This window comes from Berghia stephanieae, chromosome 13 (genome assembly GCF_034508935.2).
Source record: "Berghia stephanieae isolate SIO BIC M18660-M18661 chromosome 13, UCSD_Bste_1.3, whole genome shotgun sequence".
NCBI classification, from domain to species: Eukaryota; Metazoa; Mollusca; class Gastropoda; order Nudibranchia; family Aeolidiidae; genus Berghia; species Berghia stephanieae.
In genome coordinates this window covers 574,179-594,567 of record NC_088372.1, presented here as the reverse complement: position 1 = coordinate 594,567, position 20,389 = coordinate 574,179, and the positions used below count along the sequence as shown (strand labels likewise).

General features: G+C 41.3%; 1 protein-coding gene across 1 annotated transcript in view; it reads left to right on the top strand.

The window, feature by feature from the left end:
* The window catches only part of LOC144958947 (uncharacterized), a 125,326-nt gene that overhangs the window by 68,570 nt on the left and 36,367 nt on the right, over window positions 1-20,389 (top strand). Inside the window, exon 3 of the mRNA XM_078891244.1 lies at window positions 11,957-20,231. Coding sequence (XP_078747370.1) covers window positions 12,074-20,231 — 8,158 coding nt within the window. The 5' untranslated portion in view covers window positions 11,957-12,073. The remainder of the gene's footprint in view (window positions 1-11,956; window positions 20,232-20,389) is intronic.

Below are 20,389 nucleotides of genomic sequence, written 5' to 3'. Positions count from 1 at the left end.
ATGAAAGGGGTTGCGTTTTTGTGGTCAACATTCGCATTGTGTCCTTACTTTATTTTGCACTTTTGTATTTGGCGCATGCGCAGAGACATGATTCTGTCACGATCGCCCAGGCTGGTGGCCTTTGTAATCTGTCTTTGTGGTGAGTTTGAATATCTGGCAACACGCCAGATGGGTTTTGTCTCATTCCGACAAAACGTTGTTTTTTACGTTTTGGACAGAAAAAGTAATATTTAAATAAATAAATTAATTAATTAATTAATAATAATAATAATAATGATAATAATAATAATAATAATAATAATAATAATAATAATAATAATAATAATAATAATAATAATAATAATAGGGCCCAGATGTGGTGACGTCACACATTCCTCTTTTCCGGTTCAAATCTCATTGGATGTGTGTAACCAGTCCTCCGAAAAATGTATGATCAATATAATATAATATAGGTGTTAGATATGGAATGATAAGGTGGCATAAACTACTTTATAGCAGGATGGATGGAGAGGAAGATTCTTTTGACTATGGGGGGGGGGGGGGGGGGGGAAGTGGTAGAAGATCGACGATGGATGATCTGAATACGATTCAATATAGAGATGCCAACTTGAAATTTAAAAATTCGTGGTTTTCAAAGGGAAAAAAAAAAGAAAAAAATACTTTAAATAGCTTTAAAGATAAAGAATTTGCTCTCAACATGATCCAAAAAAAATGCTCCAGTCTTGAGTATAGGCTCTAAGAAGCAAAACTTTCCTTTTCAACAAGATTTATTGAGTCAAAGAGACCTATGCAGCTCTGTAGCTGGGGCCAAAAAATCGTATTTTTAAATATTTTTCGTAGTACTAGGCAAGTCTGTCAAGAGTCTGATGTCACGTCCGCCCAGTAACCAGTAGCTTGGTTCTAAACAAAAAAAAATCTGTACTTTTTATTCTTCATGCTGGCTAGAACTTTTTCACAAGTCAAAACATGATCATATATTTATGATCCTTTGGATACATTAATATGCTCGTCGGAGAAATATTTCATAAGGGTGTCCGCCATTGTAACGATAGTTAAAGAATCAGTTACTAAGTTACTATGCGTCATCATGAGGGAAGTGACGTCACGACTGTTGAACCCTGTTAATGCTGAAACGAGAAGATTAGTTGTACAATGTATTTATCCAGACATCTAGAAGACTGGCTTTACACTTCCAGTCAGATAGGAACCAGTATTTTGATATCACACTTTGTATTGCTCATTGAATATTTATTAATGCAGCATTGTGGTATTGTGGTATGATACTCGCTTTCGATCCGGTATGTCCCGGGTTCGAGTCCCGGACAGGTGTGTGTGGCGCACAGTTTAATCCTTGCAAAAGGCTTTTTACTCATATTCTCTCACCTACTCATGTGTAAAATAAGTACTTGTTAGCCAGCAGCGGTGTCTCTGTGAACAAAATAAAATCGTATTACAGCCGCCTAGATCAGAACGGGAGTCGAACCCGGAAAATACCGGTCCGAAACTAATGCCATACTGCTAAACGACAAAGCTGAACAAAATTATTTATTAATTCATTTTTGAAATTTGTTTATTTATTTATTTAATTATTTGTTTATTTATTTATTTATTTATTTATTTATTTATTTATATTTATTTATTTATTTATTTATTTATTTTATTATTTATTTTATTTATTTATTTATCAATTTATCTTTGTACACGATTCAAAGAGCGTCATCTCATGATCGATCGACTGCCAGATTTATAAGAGACAAAGATCAGATCTCTTTTCTCTCTAAAATGGCAACAAAAAAGTCATTTTGTGAGTGTGTGTGTGTGTGTTTGTTTGTGTTTGTGTGTGTGTGTTTGTGTGTGTGTTTGTCTGTGTGTGTGTGTTTGTTTGTGTGTTTGTTGTGTTTGTGTGTGTGTGTTTGTTTGTGTGTGTGTGTTTGTTGTGTGGTGTGTTTGTGTGTTGTGTGTTTGTGTGGTGTTTGTGTTGTGTGTTGTGTGTGTTGTTTGTGTGTGTGTGTTTGTGTGTGTGTGTTTGTGTGTGTGTTTGTGTGTGTGTTTGTGTGTGTTTGTGTGTGTGTTTGTGTGTGAGTGTGTTTGTGTGTGTTTGTGTGTGTGTGTGTTTGTGTGTGTGTTTGTGTGTGTGTGTTTGTGTGTGTGTTTGTGTGTGTGTTTGTGTGTGAGTGTGTTTGTGTGTGTGTTTGTGTGTGTTGTGTGTGTGGTGTGTTTGTGTGTGTGTTGTGTGTGTGTTTGTTTTTGTGTGTGTGTTGTGTGTGTGTTTGTGTGTGTGTTTGTGTGTTTGTGTGTTTGTGTGTGTTTGTGTGTGTGTGTTTGTGTTTATGTGTGTGTTTGTGTGTGTGTTTGTGTGTGTGTTTGTGTGTGTTTGTGTGTGTGTGTGTTTGTGTGTGTTTGTGTGTGTTTGTTTGTTTGTGTGTGTGTGTTTGTTTGTGTGTGTGTGTTTGTGTGTGTGTGAGTGTCTCTGTGTGTTTGTGTGTGTTTGTGTGTGTGTGGTAGAATGTACAGGACATGGCCATACACGAAGACATGCCTCACCAATGGAGATGGATGTACTCACACACAAATAGAATAGAATCAATTATTCAATTTCTTGTCAAGACCAAAATCATCTTGGATGAATGGACGAATCAAAGGAAACGATTGTTTAAAAAACGAGATTTTATTCTTTTCTTTTTATTCATTTCGTTTGCTTATAATTTATTATCTATTTATTTATTTATTGATCTATTTATTGCTTTTTGTCTATTCAATTTATGCTTCGTGCTGTCTTAGACAATGGAGTTAAAGCCTTCGTCTCATGAATAGCGTTAAATCATGTGTGTGTCTGTGTGTGTGTTGTGTTGTGTGTGTGTTTGTATTGTGTATGGGTTTTGTGTGTTGTGTGTGTGAATGTGTGTGTGTTGTGTTGTGTGTGTGTTTGTATTGTGTATGTGTTTTGTGTGTTGTGTGTGTGAATGTGTGTGTGTGTGTTGTGTTGTGTGTGTGTTTGTATTGTGTATGTGTTTTGTGTGTTGTGTGTGTGAATGTGTGTGTGTGTTGTGTTGTGTGTGTGTTTGTATTGTGTATGTGTTTTGTGTGTTGTGTGTATGAATGTGTGTGTGTTGTGTTGTGTGTGTGTTGTAACTATTTTCCAATAAGATCCGTTTCTCTTATAACCTTCATGGCGATAAAGTGTCTTTGACTATAACGCAATGCAGGCCATAGGCTTTTATAAGAATGTCACCGATCCGTTCTCTGACCACGCTTAACATCGCTTGACATTGTTGCAAGAAGACCTTTGAGCGAATGTGACTATAATATGAACATGCTATAATTATTAACAGGGTATTTACTGTAAATCATGCTTTGTTCCAGTGCTTGGCCAATCTAATAAAATATCCATTTTCACAGCCTTTCTCAACCACGGTTACAAATTGGCGTTTTTAATGCCAGCAACAACAACAAAATAATAATAATTAATAGATAAAACAAACAAACTTGATTTTTAGAAGCAGTTTGGCGTGGAAAAAATATATATTTGGCAGTTTATTTTGTAATTCTTAATTGTTTTATTTTTTGGCTTTTAATTCGAATTACTTAATTTCACATATTCCATACACAATTTTTAAAAAAACAACGAAAAAAAAAACAAATAAAATTTCCTTTATTCGTCCCATAGGAGACATTTGTCTCTAGGGTCTATTCCAAGGGAATAGTAGAATAACCCAGGCGTCAGCCGCAGTGCAGCGCCGCAAATTGAGCGCGACGGGTGTATCTAGTCGAACTCGGTACCTTTCGGGTACGAAGCAAAGACCATACCGCTGAGCCACGCTGTCCCACTGTAACGCGCTCAGAAATGGAGATGTTATAATTTAATGGGGGTGTTTACTGTTAAATCATTTTTTTTTTTTTTTTTGTTGTAGCGCTCGGCAAATCTGATAAACAATCTGTTACCACCCCCCCCCCCCCCCCTTTCCAGAATACGACAGTATTCATTCATCAATCCAACCATCTATACGAGTTCACAGTGACCTAATAATAGAGGACGGATCGATATAAACGACGATACGATACGATAACGATACGATATGGTGCCATATCGTCAATCATTGATTGCTTTTGGGTTGATTTTGGTCTTTGATTTTATTTGTGTTTTTGATTTCCGCTGCAATATCGGCTTTTCTCTGATTTTGTCGATGCCCGAATTCTACACCGTGATTTAATGTAAACACACGGTAATAAACAAACAAACAAACACACACACACACATACACACACACACACACACAGAGATACACACATCGATATTGAATATAATGTTTCCCACAGTTTCAGATTGGGGTAATGCCGGGATAACGACAAGCTGTTGTAATTGGACTTATAGCCACACATTTTATAGAACTTGGGTTATTTTCTCTCTGTTTTCGTGGAGAATAAATTGTTTATTTTTATACTTCAAAAAAGAAAAATAATAAATAAATATATAAAAATTAAAAGATAAATAAATAAATAAATAAAAGGGAAAAAACCCCAAACAAACCCCAACAAAATAAAAAGAAATAAAAATAGAAAACAACAACAAAAGAACAAAACAAAACCAAACAAACAAAAAAAAGAACAAAAACAAAAACCAGAAAAGCCAATAAAAAAAACAAAGAAAGCAACAACAAAACAAAACCAAACCATTCTCTATTAAAGATATCAGATTACATGACTTTGGAATGGCTGAAATTCGACACCGTGATTAATTAAAAATTGAAGATAAACAAACACACGCATCAATTTGACACCTGATTCGGTTTTGTTGTTTTATTGCCTTTGACGATGGTATGCGTAAAGATAAACTTCTCACCGACATTGGTATAAGATAAAGATTTGAAAATATGTGTATAACATGGCTATATGGTCTAGTGGTACGACACTCGCTTTCGGATCATAAGGTCCTAGGTTGAACCTCTCTCGGCGCATAGTTGAGTCCTTGGAAAAGACTCTTTACTCAAATTATCTCACCGTACTCAGGTGTAAAATGAGTACCTGACCGTAAACAGCGTTGTCTCTTTCGGGGGAACAAATGTAATATCGCCTAAAAGGTGTCATGTCTAGTTCTACATGTTACATGTTGCTGTTGGTCAGGGACCCTTTGTAAAGCGCTTTGAACACATTTAGTGGATTTTGCTCTATAGATAGTATGCGCTTGGCTAAGAAGTTCATAACATTGCCATCCGGAAGTATAACGGACCAACACACAAAGCTGTGTATCCATGAACGTTTATAGTCGGGTTAATACAGTTTAGTGAGAATTACTCATAAACGCGGAGGGCAAATAACAATAACAAAGACCAGGGTGACGTCATCTTCGAACTATCTATATAAAAGCTCAGCTTAAGATGAAAAATTGAAAGTTCTATTTTTAGCCGGTCAACTTCCGTTCTCTGGAAAAACTCGTATTTAAAAATTTGGCCAGATAACTCGTCCTTCAAATTTCCATCGATTTAAATCACTCTCACCTTGACAAAAACTATCAAACCTGGGACTTCGCGAGTATGGCTGTTAACTAGTTTAATCGGACTCCCTCCGAGATATCACCGCGTTGAGACGACTTGTCACAATCATTTTTTTTCTTTTCAACTGATTTTAATAAAAAAATTTAATTGAAAAAAAAAACGAAAAAAAAATGCTTATCAAGATTTTAGCGCCTGGGGCCAGAAATTTGTAAGTCTACCCATTTTTTAATTTATTTTATTTCTTTTTAACAGAGTGTCGTCTGCCTTATATAAATTTATATTACTGGATTTTATCCTCAAGCAACAAGCTAGAGAACTATGTCTCCCTCCCCCCCACCCCCCCCCCCCCCCCCTCATCTCAAATTTACATTCCACTCGCCTTTCTTGCTCCCCCGAGGGCAGTCTGCCCTCCTTATCAGCCGAATAGGAACATGATTCTTTTAATCTCCACGAAGACCTGGTCAATAAATTGATGGAATTTGCACGAGGGCGTCTTTTCCAGACGGTGATAGGTAATATTATAAAACCTATAAAACTCTGAGCGTACATCTGTCTGGTTAACCCTTTATGGCTTGATATAAATATACACATTAACCCTTTATGGCTTGATATAAATATACACATCTTGTAATCGATAAATATAGAATAAATAAATAAGTAAGAACCATTTATAAATCCCAATAGGATGCAGTAGTCTGATGTCACGCCGCCCGGCAACGGCGGCCATCTTGGTTCTAAACAAAGAAAATCTTTACTTTTTATTCTTCATGTTGGCTAGAACTTTTCATATGCCTTGTGATCAGAATGTGTAAAAGTCAAAAAATGATCAAATTTATGGGGGGTTTTTCCCTCTGGATACGCTTTTATGCTCGCCGGAGAATTATTTCATACGGGCGTCCGCCATTGTTCCGATAGTTTAGAGCCAGTGTTACTAAATTACCATGCGTCATTAGGAAGGAAGTGACGTTACGGCTGTTGAAGAGTATTGGGGAAAATACATCGTCGCAAAGCGGGCCAGACAAAAACACGTTGTGGACCCGTCTCGAGTGCGGACTCAGTGAGGATGTTACCAGACTCAAATCCTACTTTGACAAGTGGTACCTGAAGATGAACACTTCAAAAAAAAACCCCGTGGCTACAGCATTCCATCCATGCAGTGACTGGCAAATCCGTAAGCTGAACGTCCTCGTCGGGGACCAGCTTCTCCCACATGAGCCGAATCCGAAGTACCTGGGAGTTACGCTGGATTACAACCGTAAAATGAGCCTTACCTATCGGGTCTATCTCGAAGGAGTTGCCCGGTCGATAGAGAAACGCAACCGTCTTCTGAGGAAGCTGGCGGGAACACCTTGAGGAGGTGATCAAGCACTTCTGAGGACCTCTTGTGCTATTCCACCGCGGCGTATTGCACTCCAGTGTGAATTAGGAGCAAGAACATTGAGAAGGTCCTTGTAAGACTTCGTAAGCCCATGTTACACATCGTGTCGGGAACGCTGGCAACAACGCCTAGAGGATGGGCCCCGATTAATGGTAGCAACCCCCCCCCCCCCAATGTCCGGTGGGAGACGCTAACAACTGGCCGGCTAAACAAAATCGAGAGAGGGAGTGAGGAAACCTCTCCCAAGTGTTTCGAGCCGGAATAAATCCGGGCAACCCTTGCACGTAGCTTCCCTTGACTTCGGACGGGGGCTGCGCATATTCACAGATGGACGAATTCAATCCCTTGAGGGGGCGGGGAAAGCGACTCCTCGAAACTGGGAGAGAATTTGCCAGGGTTTTGTACCAGCAAGAGAAGGCACTGGATTGCGACCAAGCGACTTCGGTCGAGTACTTGCCTAATGGCATCGTCGCTTCACTTTCCACCTGTCCCAATATGTACTCGTTGTGGACAACAGCTTGAAACCGCAGAGATCTAGTTGAATGTTGCGTTGTGACGAAGCTTTATGGTGGGTTAGCAACCGTACACGAATGCGGCGATGAATTTGCGGCCTGGATGACAATCATAACAGAGTAGTGTGACACCATTAGATCAGACTAGAGGGATACACCCAAGAAGACATCATACCCACGGGGGTCAAGATACGGTAACATGGCAAGTTTTTAAAAGACAAGATTTTCTTCAATTTTCGTTGGATTTGCTTGTGTACTTACATACTTATCCGAACCAGCGACCACCTGAGCTCTAGCCCTTAGGTCTTGTGCCATGACGTAGAAGTTAGACGTCTCTTGTAGTTGTTGCAGGTGACATTTGCTTGTGTAAAAAACGTCCTCTCTCAACATAAAGATAAATTAAATATGACACACAGTAAAAATAATCAGACTAGTAGCCCGGTTGAACAAAATCGATTTGTTGCTTTTTATCAGGGGCCGTCTTTTAGAGGAGCATCTCTCTACATAGTAATGTCCCCTTTATCTGTAGCTTTTGTCGTTTTCAATTCTCAATTAATTTCTAAAAATTATTATTTTGTTTTGTTTTGTTTTCTTTTCTGTTAAAAATTGTGTTGTTGTTGTTGTTGTGGCTGTCACTGTTGTGGATTTTTGTTTGTTTGTTGTTGTTTTTTGTTTTATTTGTTTTGTTTATCACTTGATAGGTTTATGTTTCATTTTTTTGGGAGGGGGGGGGGTGGGGGGGGGGGGGCGAGGGGGAGGGGGTAGGGGGCGAGGGGGAGGGGGTAGGGGGGGTTCTATATATTTTCCTGGGTTTTTTTTTTGTTTTGTTTCTTTTTTGTTTGTTTTTTTTTTTCATTTTGTTGGGCGGCTTTTTTAAATCTTATCTTTTTCCAGTTAGAGTAGTAACTTTTATCAGCACATTCTGATTTAGATAACAACTGAATAGAGTTATGCACACCACACACGCACACACACAAACACACACAAATTCAAACACACCACACAAACTAACACACACAAAAACACACATACACACACAACACACACACAAACACACAAAAACACACACAAACTCACACAAACATACACACACAAATTCACACACAAACTTTTGATTTGCCTTGCAAGAACTGAACTGATGGCAAGCATTTTAGTCATTATTTAGCACCAAAAGAAAAAGATTTTCTGAGCTTAATATTAGAACTCTTATATCGTAGAACAAATAAATAACGCACGACAGACGGGAGAAGGGGGAGGAGGGGGGGGGGAGTAGAGGGGGAAAAGGGTGATCTTGAATCTACAACAGCCAATATTTACTTTAAGAACAATGAACTCCCTCACACAGTTATTTCGGCTTGAGGTATGACACTCATTTTCGCATCGGAAGGTCCTGGGTTCGAGTCTCGCTCGGCGCATAGATGAGTACTTGGAATAGGCTCTTTACTCACATTCACTCAACGTACCCATGTTTAAATGGAGTACCTGGCAGTTAACAGCGTTGTCTCTTTCGGAGGAAAAAAATTGTAATATCGCCTAGTAAGCGTCATGTCTCGTTCTACATAATGTTAAGTGTTGCTGTTTTCAGGGCCCCTTGTAAAGCGCCTTGAGCACGTTTAGTGGATATTGCGCTATATAAAAGCTCAAGGTTTTATTTCAATATCCATCGGTTAAAATGTCCATCTTGGCAAACCCCGTGTCTTCCTGGAAGTCCCAGGTTTGAGACCTTCTGGGTCTGATGTAAGTAAGGAAGGAAGTAGTAAGCCTCGCAGTCCGAATGACGCTAGCTGAGAATTGTGCGATTCAGTCACAGAGTTTTTTTTTAAAACCTCGATGAGTATAGGGAATGAGATTAGCGGAAGAGTAGCGTCCCTTGATTGGACGTCACCCATAGTCTGTGACGTCACCGGCGGAAAAGTTATTAGAGAGAGAACGTCATGTTGGTTGTGACGAGGACGAGAGACACATTCGCACAACCAACTTGACGTTCTCTCTCTAATAATTTTTCCACCGGTGACGTCACAGACTATGGGTGACGTCCAACCAAGGGACGCTACTCTTCCGCTAATCTCATTCCCTATAGCGAGTATAACGAAGCCTGCCTTGGTACTTATTCCAAAGGACTGCGTAATGAAAAGGGCCAGTATCTTATTGATTTTTGCTGCCAACATAAATTATTCATATGTAATAGTGCCTTTAAACACCATTTCCGCCATAAAAGCACATAACAAGGAACGTGGAAAATGATGTTGATAAGATTATCAATACATACAATCAAACTTTATCATTATTTCAGACCATTACAAACGCATTCTCAATGATTCACGGACATCTGCAGGGACGAGTTCATCTTACAGACTACTATTTTAAAAGTGCAGGTCATCATAAAATGGAAATAAGCCACGTCATAAGTATTACAAACAAAATAGAATTCGACCAAAGACTACAGCAGTCTAAGAGATGACCTAGTCAAAGAAAATTCCAGAAACAAACTCGTGTCGAATCTTTCGTCAAATAATTTAAAGGATACCTCTAAATGCCATAATGTGGTCTTGTGGAATGACGCTCGCTTTCGAATCGGAAGGTCCTGGGTTCGAGCATTTCTCTGTGCATGTCTTTATAAAATGCTTTTTACCCATATTCTCTCACAGTACTCAGGTGTAAAATGAGTACCTGTCCGTATACAGTGTTGTCTCTCTCCGAAAAAATTGTTATATCGCCTACTAAGCATCATGTCCCGTCCTACATGTTACATGTTGCTGCTGACCAGGGACCCCTTGGAAATCGCTTTGAGCACATTTAGTGGATTTTACGCTATATAAAAGGGAGTGACTATTCTCATCCCCCTAGTCTAGGATGCTAGTCTTCATAAAAGTAGTCCACAATTGTTGTATGTTTAATCCAAAGGTTGTAATGCAGTAATTTGTTAAGTTTCTTGTCACAAGTTGCACAATTTAAAAAAAATCAATCAAATCCAAATCGCAAAAAGCCGGCGACGTTTTTTTCGGTTATCCAATCGGCCTGGGGGGGGGGGTGAGAATAGAGGCAGCCATATAAAAAGCTAGATTATAATTATCTGTGTTCCATTCATAATGGGTGACGTCACCATTGCTTAAAATCAACCAACCTTTCTAGTCCGACGGTGTTGGTTTATCGAGATTCCACTGTATCATTGTAATAGGTTTTAACGTCGTGACGTCACACCCCCCGTAATGACGCATGGTAACTTAGTAACTGGTTTAAACTATCGGAACAATGGCAGACGCCCTTATGAAATATTTCTCCGACGAGCATAGAAGTATATCCGGAGGAGAAATCATTATAAATCTGATCATGTTTTGACTTTTATATATTCTGATCACATGACATGTGAAAAAGTTCTAGCTAGCATGAAGAATAAAAAGGACCGATTTTCTTTGTCTAGAACCAAGCTGCTGGTTGCTGGGCGGACCTGACATCAGACTGTTGAATCCTTTTCATAACATTGTCAACCAAACCATTGAATAATGTCGTATTTCCTCAATGCACCACCACAACGTGACCCAGCGTAGCCATCGTAAACTTATAGATAGAACGAAGTTGACGTCACTCAGGCCTTTGTTATTTCTTTTTGACATCCATGCTTATGAGTAATTCTCACTCAACTGTGTATTGACCAGACAATAAACGTTTAAGGTTACACATAGTTTTGTGTGTTGGTCCGTTATACTTCCGAATGGCAATGTTGTGAGCTTCTTAGCCAAGCACATACTATCTATAGTCTGACACTGACCAAAAAATGATGTCAAAAGACATATTTGTGGCCATAAAAAAACCAAAACAAAATGTGAGTTGTATTCAATAGTTCAACCAATGGGATCACTTGTCCCCTTGAGCACTACTAACGACAACTCACAAGCCGCTAGCTGCAGAAACCTAAAAATTGAATTCAAAAGATAAGTCCTAGTGGTCCTGGCGTAGCCATCGTAAACTCATAGCCTGACACTGACAAAACAAATACGTCAAAAGGCAAGTCTCGGGCCACAAAAGATACCAAATCGTGAGTTGTATTCAATAGTTCAACCAATGGACTCACTTGTTTCCTTGAGCACTACTAAAGATAATTCACAAAGCGCTGCACAAACCTAATATTGACGTCACAACATAAATCGTAGTGGGTCCTATCGAAAGCAACGATCCTAGTGTCAGCCTATACGTTAGCATTGGCTCGATACAACTACAAAAGATCATCCAACATTCATACAGAAATCGCCAATTTGAGACCCAACTCCTCTAAACAGTATTACATCGGGATGAGTTAGATGGTAAAGAGTAGCTGGGAGGATTTCTCTGACCTCAAGGAGTCCATGACACCCAATAGGCGTGAAACGATTTTAATACGATGGATCATAATTTATTTCAGTAAATGTACAATAGGTCAAAGTTCACCTACTATTGCACACATATATTTATATTTTTTTTTAATGTGTTATAACCTATTCTTATATAATGGCATTATTTTTATATCATCCCCCCCCCCCCCCTTTTTTCCCTCTCCTCTCCTCACCCTACCCCTGTTTCTTATCACTCCTTTCCAGAGACAAATTTTTGACCGTGCAAAAGGCAAAAGGCTAGACCACTGGTCTAAACGCCAGTGGGAGAAGGCACGACACGGTGGATGAATCTCACCACGGAGCAGAACCTTCCGGAAACCCATGGATAGCGGAAGTGACGGAAGTCAACACGAACCCTGCGTCGATCCTTTCTGGGATCTGTTTCCGGTTGGCGAGTCGCCAAAATCAAACAAAGACGCAGCGCCCTCTGTGACCAATCACGACAAAAACAACAGCCGCTCCTCGTCGCTGGGTGGTGGTGGTCAGAAGAGTAAAGGGTCGCCCCTATCACCGAAAGAGTTCCAATCCTTGTCGGATTCGAACCCTTTTAAACAAGACATTGCCGATAAATATGGTCTGCCTTATTCAGAGCTGACATCGTCGTCTGCCTCTACTGTGAATACTTCTACGGCTGCTGCAGCCTCTTCAGATATCATTTCTGCCTCTTCTGAGAAGACACCCGTGCCTATTTATGATAATAGTAAGCCAAATATTCCACATAGAACGTCCAGTACAGGAGATGGGGCAAAATTAGAGAAAGCTCATTCAAAAGATCACCCCGGTGTGATAAGTCAACAACCTGTGAAAGGTCAAACTCTTTACTCTCATCCAAAGGATTTGGACTTAGGGGTCAGGGGTCAACGCATTGGTCCGACAGTGGACGCAGACGGAGATACCCGAGGTGTGAGAAATCAATTTGGTGGCGTCAACACAGAACCACCAAGAAGTCGTGTGGAAGACAAAGGGGACACGGACCATCTTAATCGTAGGCTAGTAGCGAGATTTACGGAAACGGGTGATGGCTGTAGTGACCACGGAACCAGTGTGGATAAGGTCAATTTGTTAAGGCGGTCAGAGCGAGTAGTAGAGGGGGAATTGAGTAGCCGTGGAGGTGTTGTGGGTGGTGGCGGTGGTGATAATACTATTAATGATAGGGATTTGAGTAAATACAAAAGCGAGCCATCTCAACACCCGACTTCTTCGTCTTCACCAAGCGCCTACCCGTCGATTTTTGACACACGTGGAGTGATTGAAGGAGGAAGAGGAAGAGGAGAAGAGGGTAAGAAAAGAGGAGAGACGGTAGAGACGAGTGAGAGTGGGGAGGAGAAGAGGAGGAAGGAGAAGGGAAAAGTTTGTGAACGAGTTGGGTGGAATGAGCCGGTGAGAAACTCAATTAACGACTACGACAATTCGTTGAAACAGATCAATACTGGCGGTGGTTGTGGCACGTGGGACCCCGTGAGTAAGACGATACGGTCACGTGACGCTAATAACAAATTTGGAACAAGACCATCCCCTCTGTGGTCTCTTGCAACCGCTACATCGTCGTCAACATCGTCATCGTCAAAATTTCCAACCGCGTCTTTTGCTGATATCGCAGCAAAACTTGTTGAGCAAAATAATTTGAAAAGCTATGACGAAGATCAGGGGAAATCTCAACATTCTGAGAGAGGAAGCACAGACCCGTGGGCGGCGATCAGAGAAGAAGATTGTTCTAGAAATAGAGAGAGTAGAAATCCAACAGGTCGAGCGTATTCAGAAGGAAGCAAGGGTGGTCCTTTGTTCTCCCAATCTCTAAGCGATTCCTTTGAAGTTCAGTCCTTAGTCACTCGAAGCTTCGAAACAAACGACGTCTTTAGACCCCCACCTTTGGCTCGAGTGGAAAACAGGACTGTTGACAGTAGCACCGCCATGGATGACATCACTTCCTCTGAGTCTCCGGATACGGAAGATACGCTTGAGTACGCATGCTCCGCACCTGTGACGGATGGACGTTCGGTGAGAGATAGCGGTCAAGACTGGATCACGTCATCCACTGATTCTGATATCTTTGACTTCACGAAGCAGAAAAATAACAGTCACATCAAACCTAAGGAAGAAGAATTGAAAGGAAGGTCAAGGTCGGATTTGCCTGGCAGGCTCAGTGATGACTTTGACAGCTCTGGGATTGAGTACAGTACTACAAATATAGGTGGTCACACACGTGAGGAGGATGACGGAGGTGACGGACTATTTATTCCGTTTACAGGAAGGACTGAGAACTTTGGGGGAGGAGCTAGTCATGTCAGAGACGTAAATTTAGAAGATCGAAACGGAGAAGAGGGTGAATTTTGTGAAAGTCTTCCTGATGATTATAATTCGTCTTTTTACGTAACGTTCGGGGCAACAGTGTCTTCGTCCGAAGATCTTCATAATCTGGAGGACAATGATCACTTAACATTCCAGAACATTCCAAACGGATCTGGTGTGGAAAGTAACATTCCACTGATGAACCAGGACATTGAGCCTGAATATCCACGGCCTGACAGCGGGTTTGGAAAGGACGAGCCGTTCAGTGAAAGTCGTTTGGAGGACAGTGTGACTGGAAAAATGGGAAAATCCCGAAGTTTTGAGACGATCGAGTCTGGGCTGACCAGTGACACAGACTCTTGTTTCACAGACACGTCCAAATTCATGAATACATCAGAATACATGGACCAGTCCCCGCTACAATCTCCTTACAAAGGAAATCTCATATTAGACTGCTCGTCCGCGGAAGCCGACACAAACAAATCTTTCATCTACCCGACCCAATCCCCAACAGACACGACCAACTCGTACAAGACGTCCGAATATCTTTCGTGTTTCAACAGGGATATTCTACTCCAGACAACATTTGAATCCTCTGACAAACTCCGAGATTCAAGTATGTCGCCAGAATCGATGAGGGTCAACCTCTCCCGGGAGGAATCGGTGACGGAGCAAAGAAATGAACGCCAGAACAACAACAGCACATCGTCGTCGTCGTCGTCAACACAACATCAGAACTCGAGTGAGCGACACCAGTCAGCGTTTTCTTCCAGTGACGACATTTTTGACGACACGGAAATGACCTCACACAAAGGCATTAATGGATTTTCAAATTCTGACTCTGGACAAGAATATCTGAATCTCAACGGGGACGTGAAGTCTTCAGGTTATGCAAATCCTGATTTGAGGAAATTGACGATAATAGGAGATGAGAGACGGTCGTCTCTGCCAATGATAAAGTTAAAAAGTCTGGGTTCAAGTTCCAGACCGAGTATTGACTCCATATTGTCAAACGACGACGTCAGTGATGCAAGGGCAGACGAGCCGACGTCACAGAGAAGAGCTTCGCATCTTGGAATATCAGGTGTGGCCACAACAACCACAGCAGTCATAAAGACTTTCAAGGCCATTCGGCAACACGACGTCCAGTTTGAAGACAACAGCTCATCTCCCTTGTCCTCATTTTCTAGTGGGTTCAAGTCACCGACATCTCCGGCCGTAGACGCCCCAGGAAATCGTAACCCGAGCCCGTTTGGTGACGATCTCATCGTGCCCGGGGCGCAGTTTGATAAGGAACCTCCAGCCGGTCCCGAAATCAAGGACATATTCGGGATGGATCCGATTAGTCACGTGTTAGGTGAGATCCCGTTCGTGCCTGGGGACGGACTGGAGCCTGACATGAGCAATGGAGAGAGAGACAGAAGCCACGAAGTTGAGGAAATGATACACGAAAGTAGAACTAGTGGTCTCATGGCCGGAGTGCTTCCTTCAGTCACTCCTGTTGATCCAGGAGATGGGGGAAAAGGAGTGAAGCTTGATTCTGGTCAAAACGACCCATTTTTCGGAGAATGTGATTTAACTCACGGAAAAGGCTCAGCAACAGATTTAGATTCAGCTTCCAAAAACCTGAAACCTTCAGAAACGTTTAGTTCTGATAGCGACGGAGGTGACATTGACAGCATCGTGAAAGAGTTTAAAGACGCCAATGATATCGAAAGCGATGAGGGCGATATTGACAAAATTGTCAATGAGTTCAAACAAAGTTCAAGCATATCGTGTTTGGAACGAGACTACACGGCCGTATCCATCGCCAGCGAGACGTCGTCACACGGGTCTGTCAAATTCAACACGATTGGGAAAGTCTTGCATAAATTCCAGGCTGTTAAGAATTTGGTCGCAAAGAAAAAGAACGATGATGCGAGTGACGATGATAACGATAAGGACGAAAATGAGACGATAAAGCCGAGTAGACATTCCGAGTCGAAATGGAAATCGCCTTTGTTAAAACGGGGAAAGAGATCAAGCATCTCAGAGGATAAAGATTCAAAGAAGGATTCAGAGACGGATAGAGAGATCCAGAATAAAGAAGAGGAAGGAAGGAAAGATGCAGAAAAGGAACCTTTTGATCTTGTCTCAAAGGCAGCTGAGTTATTCAAAGGTTGTAGCGACATGGCGGACCAAGATGGCGGACAAAGAAATCAAAAAGATTCAATTCGTGATGTCGATGAAAAGAATAAATCGGAAGACGAAAATAACAAAAATATTGATGAAAAGCGAGAGGAGTCTGCGAGTGTCAATTTTGGTAAAAAGTGGGATTTTTTTAGCACGGTGACGGCCGCGATCGATTCTGGCGATTTGAGACAAGATGTTAAAAATGATGAAGGGGTTGTGGAGAATTCCGATAGGAAACGAAACGAAATTGAGAGTGAAAGCGCTGATACGACAACTTTTTGTTCTTTAAGGGTGAAAAATGATGATGATGATGATTATAATGCGAGAGGAAGTCCTCTACGTAAAGATGAAGAGGTTGTCACTGATGATACTGTTGTTGGTGTTAGTGTTGGTGTTGTTGGTGGTTGCGATAGCGTCGATGGTAATGATGTCACCGGTCTCAAGGCGACGGAGTCGGAAATGAAAGAGGTAGGGAGAGATGAGATTGAAGATAGTGTTGGGAAAAATCAGGCTGCCGGTAAAGATGAAAAGACTGTAGAGAAAACGCGAGACACTTCGACACAACTCATGGCAAAGTTTGGTGGCGATTTGGCAGCTCTTGTCTTGATTAGGTCATCCCTGCATCAAAAGGCTGGGAAGAAAATAGATGGGGAAAGGAAGAAGGAGGAGAGTGGTACTGAGAAAGAGGGGGAAGAGAAAACAGTGAGTGAAGTAGTCGTGGATAGTAAGGGGGATGTAGGTGGAGATGAAGAGGTTGAAGAAGGAGAGATAGAAAAAGACGATAAAGGAAAGGTTGAAGCTGTAGGAAGTGTTGGAGAGAAAGAAGAAGGAACAAGGAAAGATGGAGTGAAAATGGGTTTGGGTTCGTTGGTGACGTTGACGTCTATGTTACAAAAGAAGGCATCGGCGAATAAAGAGACGGTTGAAGAAGAGAGAGGTGTGAAGACGGAGGAACATGAGGATACGAAAAAGGAGGATGGTGAGAGAAAGGATGAAGAAGGTGAAGGAGAATTGGATGAAGAGAAAATGGAAGAAATTGGAGATTTTGAGGAAGAGGTGGATGAGGATCGACGGCAAGCATTAATCGGATTATCATCCCTGGTGAAGATAAAGAAATTGCATCAAAAGGTTGTCGATAATATGAATAAAGAAAAGAACGATAACGATGATGATGAGAACATTGAAAAAAATGCTGGAGTGAAAGAGTCATCTCGAGACAATGTCGAGGAGGGAGAGGAAGAGGAAATAGATATCGATAAAATTGTCATGGAATTTAAAAAGAGCGAGAATTACAGCCCTGTTGATGCTGATGACCGTGATGGAAAAACTGAAGGGGATGGGAACAGAGCACAAGTAAGTGGTCCCAGCAAGGACGAAGCGAAGACAGGGGTAGATAATAAACCCGTAGATTCAAAGTTGGATAAAGATCACAGTAAGGGCAAGGGAAAATTGGGACTTGCGTCTTTGGTGAAAATTACAGAAAAAATTCAAAAGAAGGTGATAGGGAGGAGAGACACGGTGGATGTGGATGATGCCAATGTCAAGGACGACAGAGAACAGGGGACGACGAAAAACGCGAGTTCAAACGACATGGCGTCTATAGTCAAAATGACGACGACTTTACACCAAAAGGCAAAGCACAGAGAGGAGGGAGACGGTAAAATTGTTGGAAAGGACACGGAAGGTGAAATGTCACAAGAGCCCGATACTGACGTTGTGAAGGAAGTGGTTCCTGGCGCAGAGAAGAGGGATTGTAAAGGTGAAAACAATAAGGCAGGTGGTTTGGGGTTAGCGTCCATCGTGAAATTAAAGAAATTGTCACCGATTAGAACACGAAAAATGGAGTCTGGAGTTTCTGAGGAAATGAAGGAACAGGGAAACAATGGTGGGAGTTTGGTTGGCTCCGCTCAGAATGTGGAAGATGTGAAGTCTGATGAAGGCGATTCTAGGAAGTTTACTGAAGAGTTGTCGCACAATGAAACAGAAAAGAAAAGAAATATCAATGATGTTGATGAAAAGAAAAACGACCCCGTTACAGAAAACGACGTTGTCATTTCTGTAGAAGTAGGCCCTAAAAGTCTCAGCGTTGAAGGGAAAGAAAGTAAAGCTTTTAGCAAAATTATTGAAAAAGGAAATTATGTAGACGATAAAATTGCAACAGATACAAAAGACATGGACAGAAAAGACGACATTTCTAGTAAAGAGACAAACGACGACCATGATGATGAAATTGCTCAGCAGCGGAAAATTGAAAAGTTTTGGGCAGCGAGTACTCCCCCCGGTGAGAGGTATGCAGTCATTGAACCTGAACAACTTACTATTGAAGATAAGGTGGAGAAAATAATTGAAACTATGGAAAAAGAATCGTCGACTAAATCCTCTAGGCAAGGGTCCGATGACAAGGAAGTTGAAGTGGATAAAAATGAGAACGGAGCTCCGTGTGATCTGGTTCTAAGCACAGGCTTTGCCAGCCCCAATCAACAACACGAAAAAGAGGAAGAAAAGCAATCTGTCAAAATTGAAAGTGAAATATCAGAAGGCGTCGCTGTGAATTTGCTGGATATCAAAATAAAGGAAGAGGATATTAAATATCAAAAGGATGAATCAAGTTTAGAAAACGAAAATGGCTCGGCTAAATTAGATTCGATTGAGAAAGAGCTGCACAAATTGAATGGGACGTCAAATGATGGGAATGACAAAAATAATTTCCTGGCCCCATCTTTAGGAGATGAGAAAACAGTTTCTTCTTTCGAGGATCCTGACTCGAGGAGTCTTACAGTAAATATCCCTGATTCTCCAGAATTCGGGGATGTCAGTGAAAGCGGGAGCCCGTTCAAATTGTGCTGCGGAGGAAATTTCAAAAAAGTAAATTTGAATTGTACAGCCATGATGAAAAAGCCTGAACGAAGACCGTCTGCTGTTGTCATTGCTAATAAGAGATGTGTGATGACGGAGGAGGAAAAACTGGGCACTTTTCCCTTGATGGGACGTGTGAGTTACAATGAAAACCTGGACGGAAGTGTTGAAAAACCGAAAGTAGAAAACATGGCAATGCCACCACAGAGAGCGAAAGAAAATGACTATCAAGTGATAAGGGGGACATACTTGGACGTGGTTAAAAATGAACATGAAAGAAATCGGAATTTTGCAGGAAGTAGGGAGGAATTGATTGACCTCGATAAAAAAGAAGTTAAAAAATCGGAGGAGAAGGAGGAGAAAGAAGAGCAGACACGATTGAGTGATGCTGATGATGGGTCAAAAATGGAGAAAGACTCTAAAGAGAAGATTCGAGAGAAACGTAGATCGTTGATAGAGGAGTCTGGGGGAAATGAGGAAACGATAAAAGTGTACGAGTCTGTTTTGGATGAGTTGGTAACGAAACAACACGAACAGGGTTCTGGGATTCAGAGAGATCCAAATAATATTAAATCAAAAGAGGACGCTGAGGATATTCCAAAGAAAAACAAAAGATACGGGTTAGTGTTTAGTGACTCGGATGTCGACAATCGGTTGACTGGTCTGATTCAAGACTCGAGTTTTGGGAAAGATCGTGCGGATGTCGCTTCAGGAACTGAAGGGAAAGACGAGGAGGACGGGTTGGTAGAAAACGTATTGAACGATAAAAGAGAGGAGAGACAAGAGGATAAGGAGCTTAGAGAGAGCGCTAAAGACATGAAGGTGAATTCGGCACCCGAGGACACGAGAATAAGTTCTAGTGTGTACGATAGCCTGGTCCAAGATTACGATGAGTCTTTACCGGCAAAGCAGTCGGAGACGCAAAACGTGCCACACCAAAATCAACAGCATCAACAACTAGAGCCACAACGCCAGGCTCAATTAATAAGAGAAACCGAACAACAACAGTCACAATATCAACAACAACAACAACAACAACAAAGGAAACAATTACATCGTCAAGAAGAAATAAGTCAGCAACAAGTTTTGATGGACGAAATTCAACAGCCATCAAGCTACCAACAACAACAGCAACTGCAACAAACACAAGAACCCATCCAGAGTCAACAACAACAACAGCAACCACTACTACAACAACAAAAATTCCCACAGCAACAACAAACAACCGAAAAGCAACAAAAACCGCCAGTACCTCCTCGTAGGTCCAGCCTCAACAACGACAGAACTAATGACAACAACAACATAGTCCTTTATCGGCAC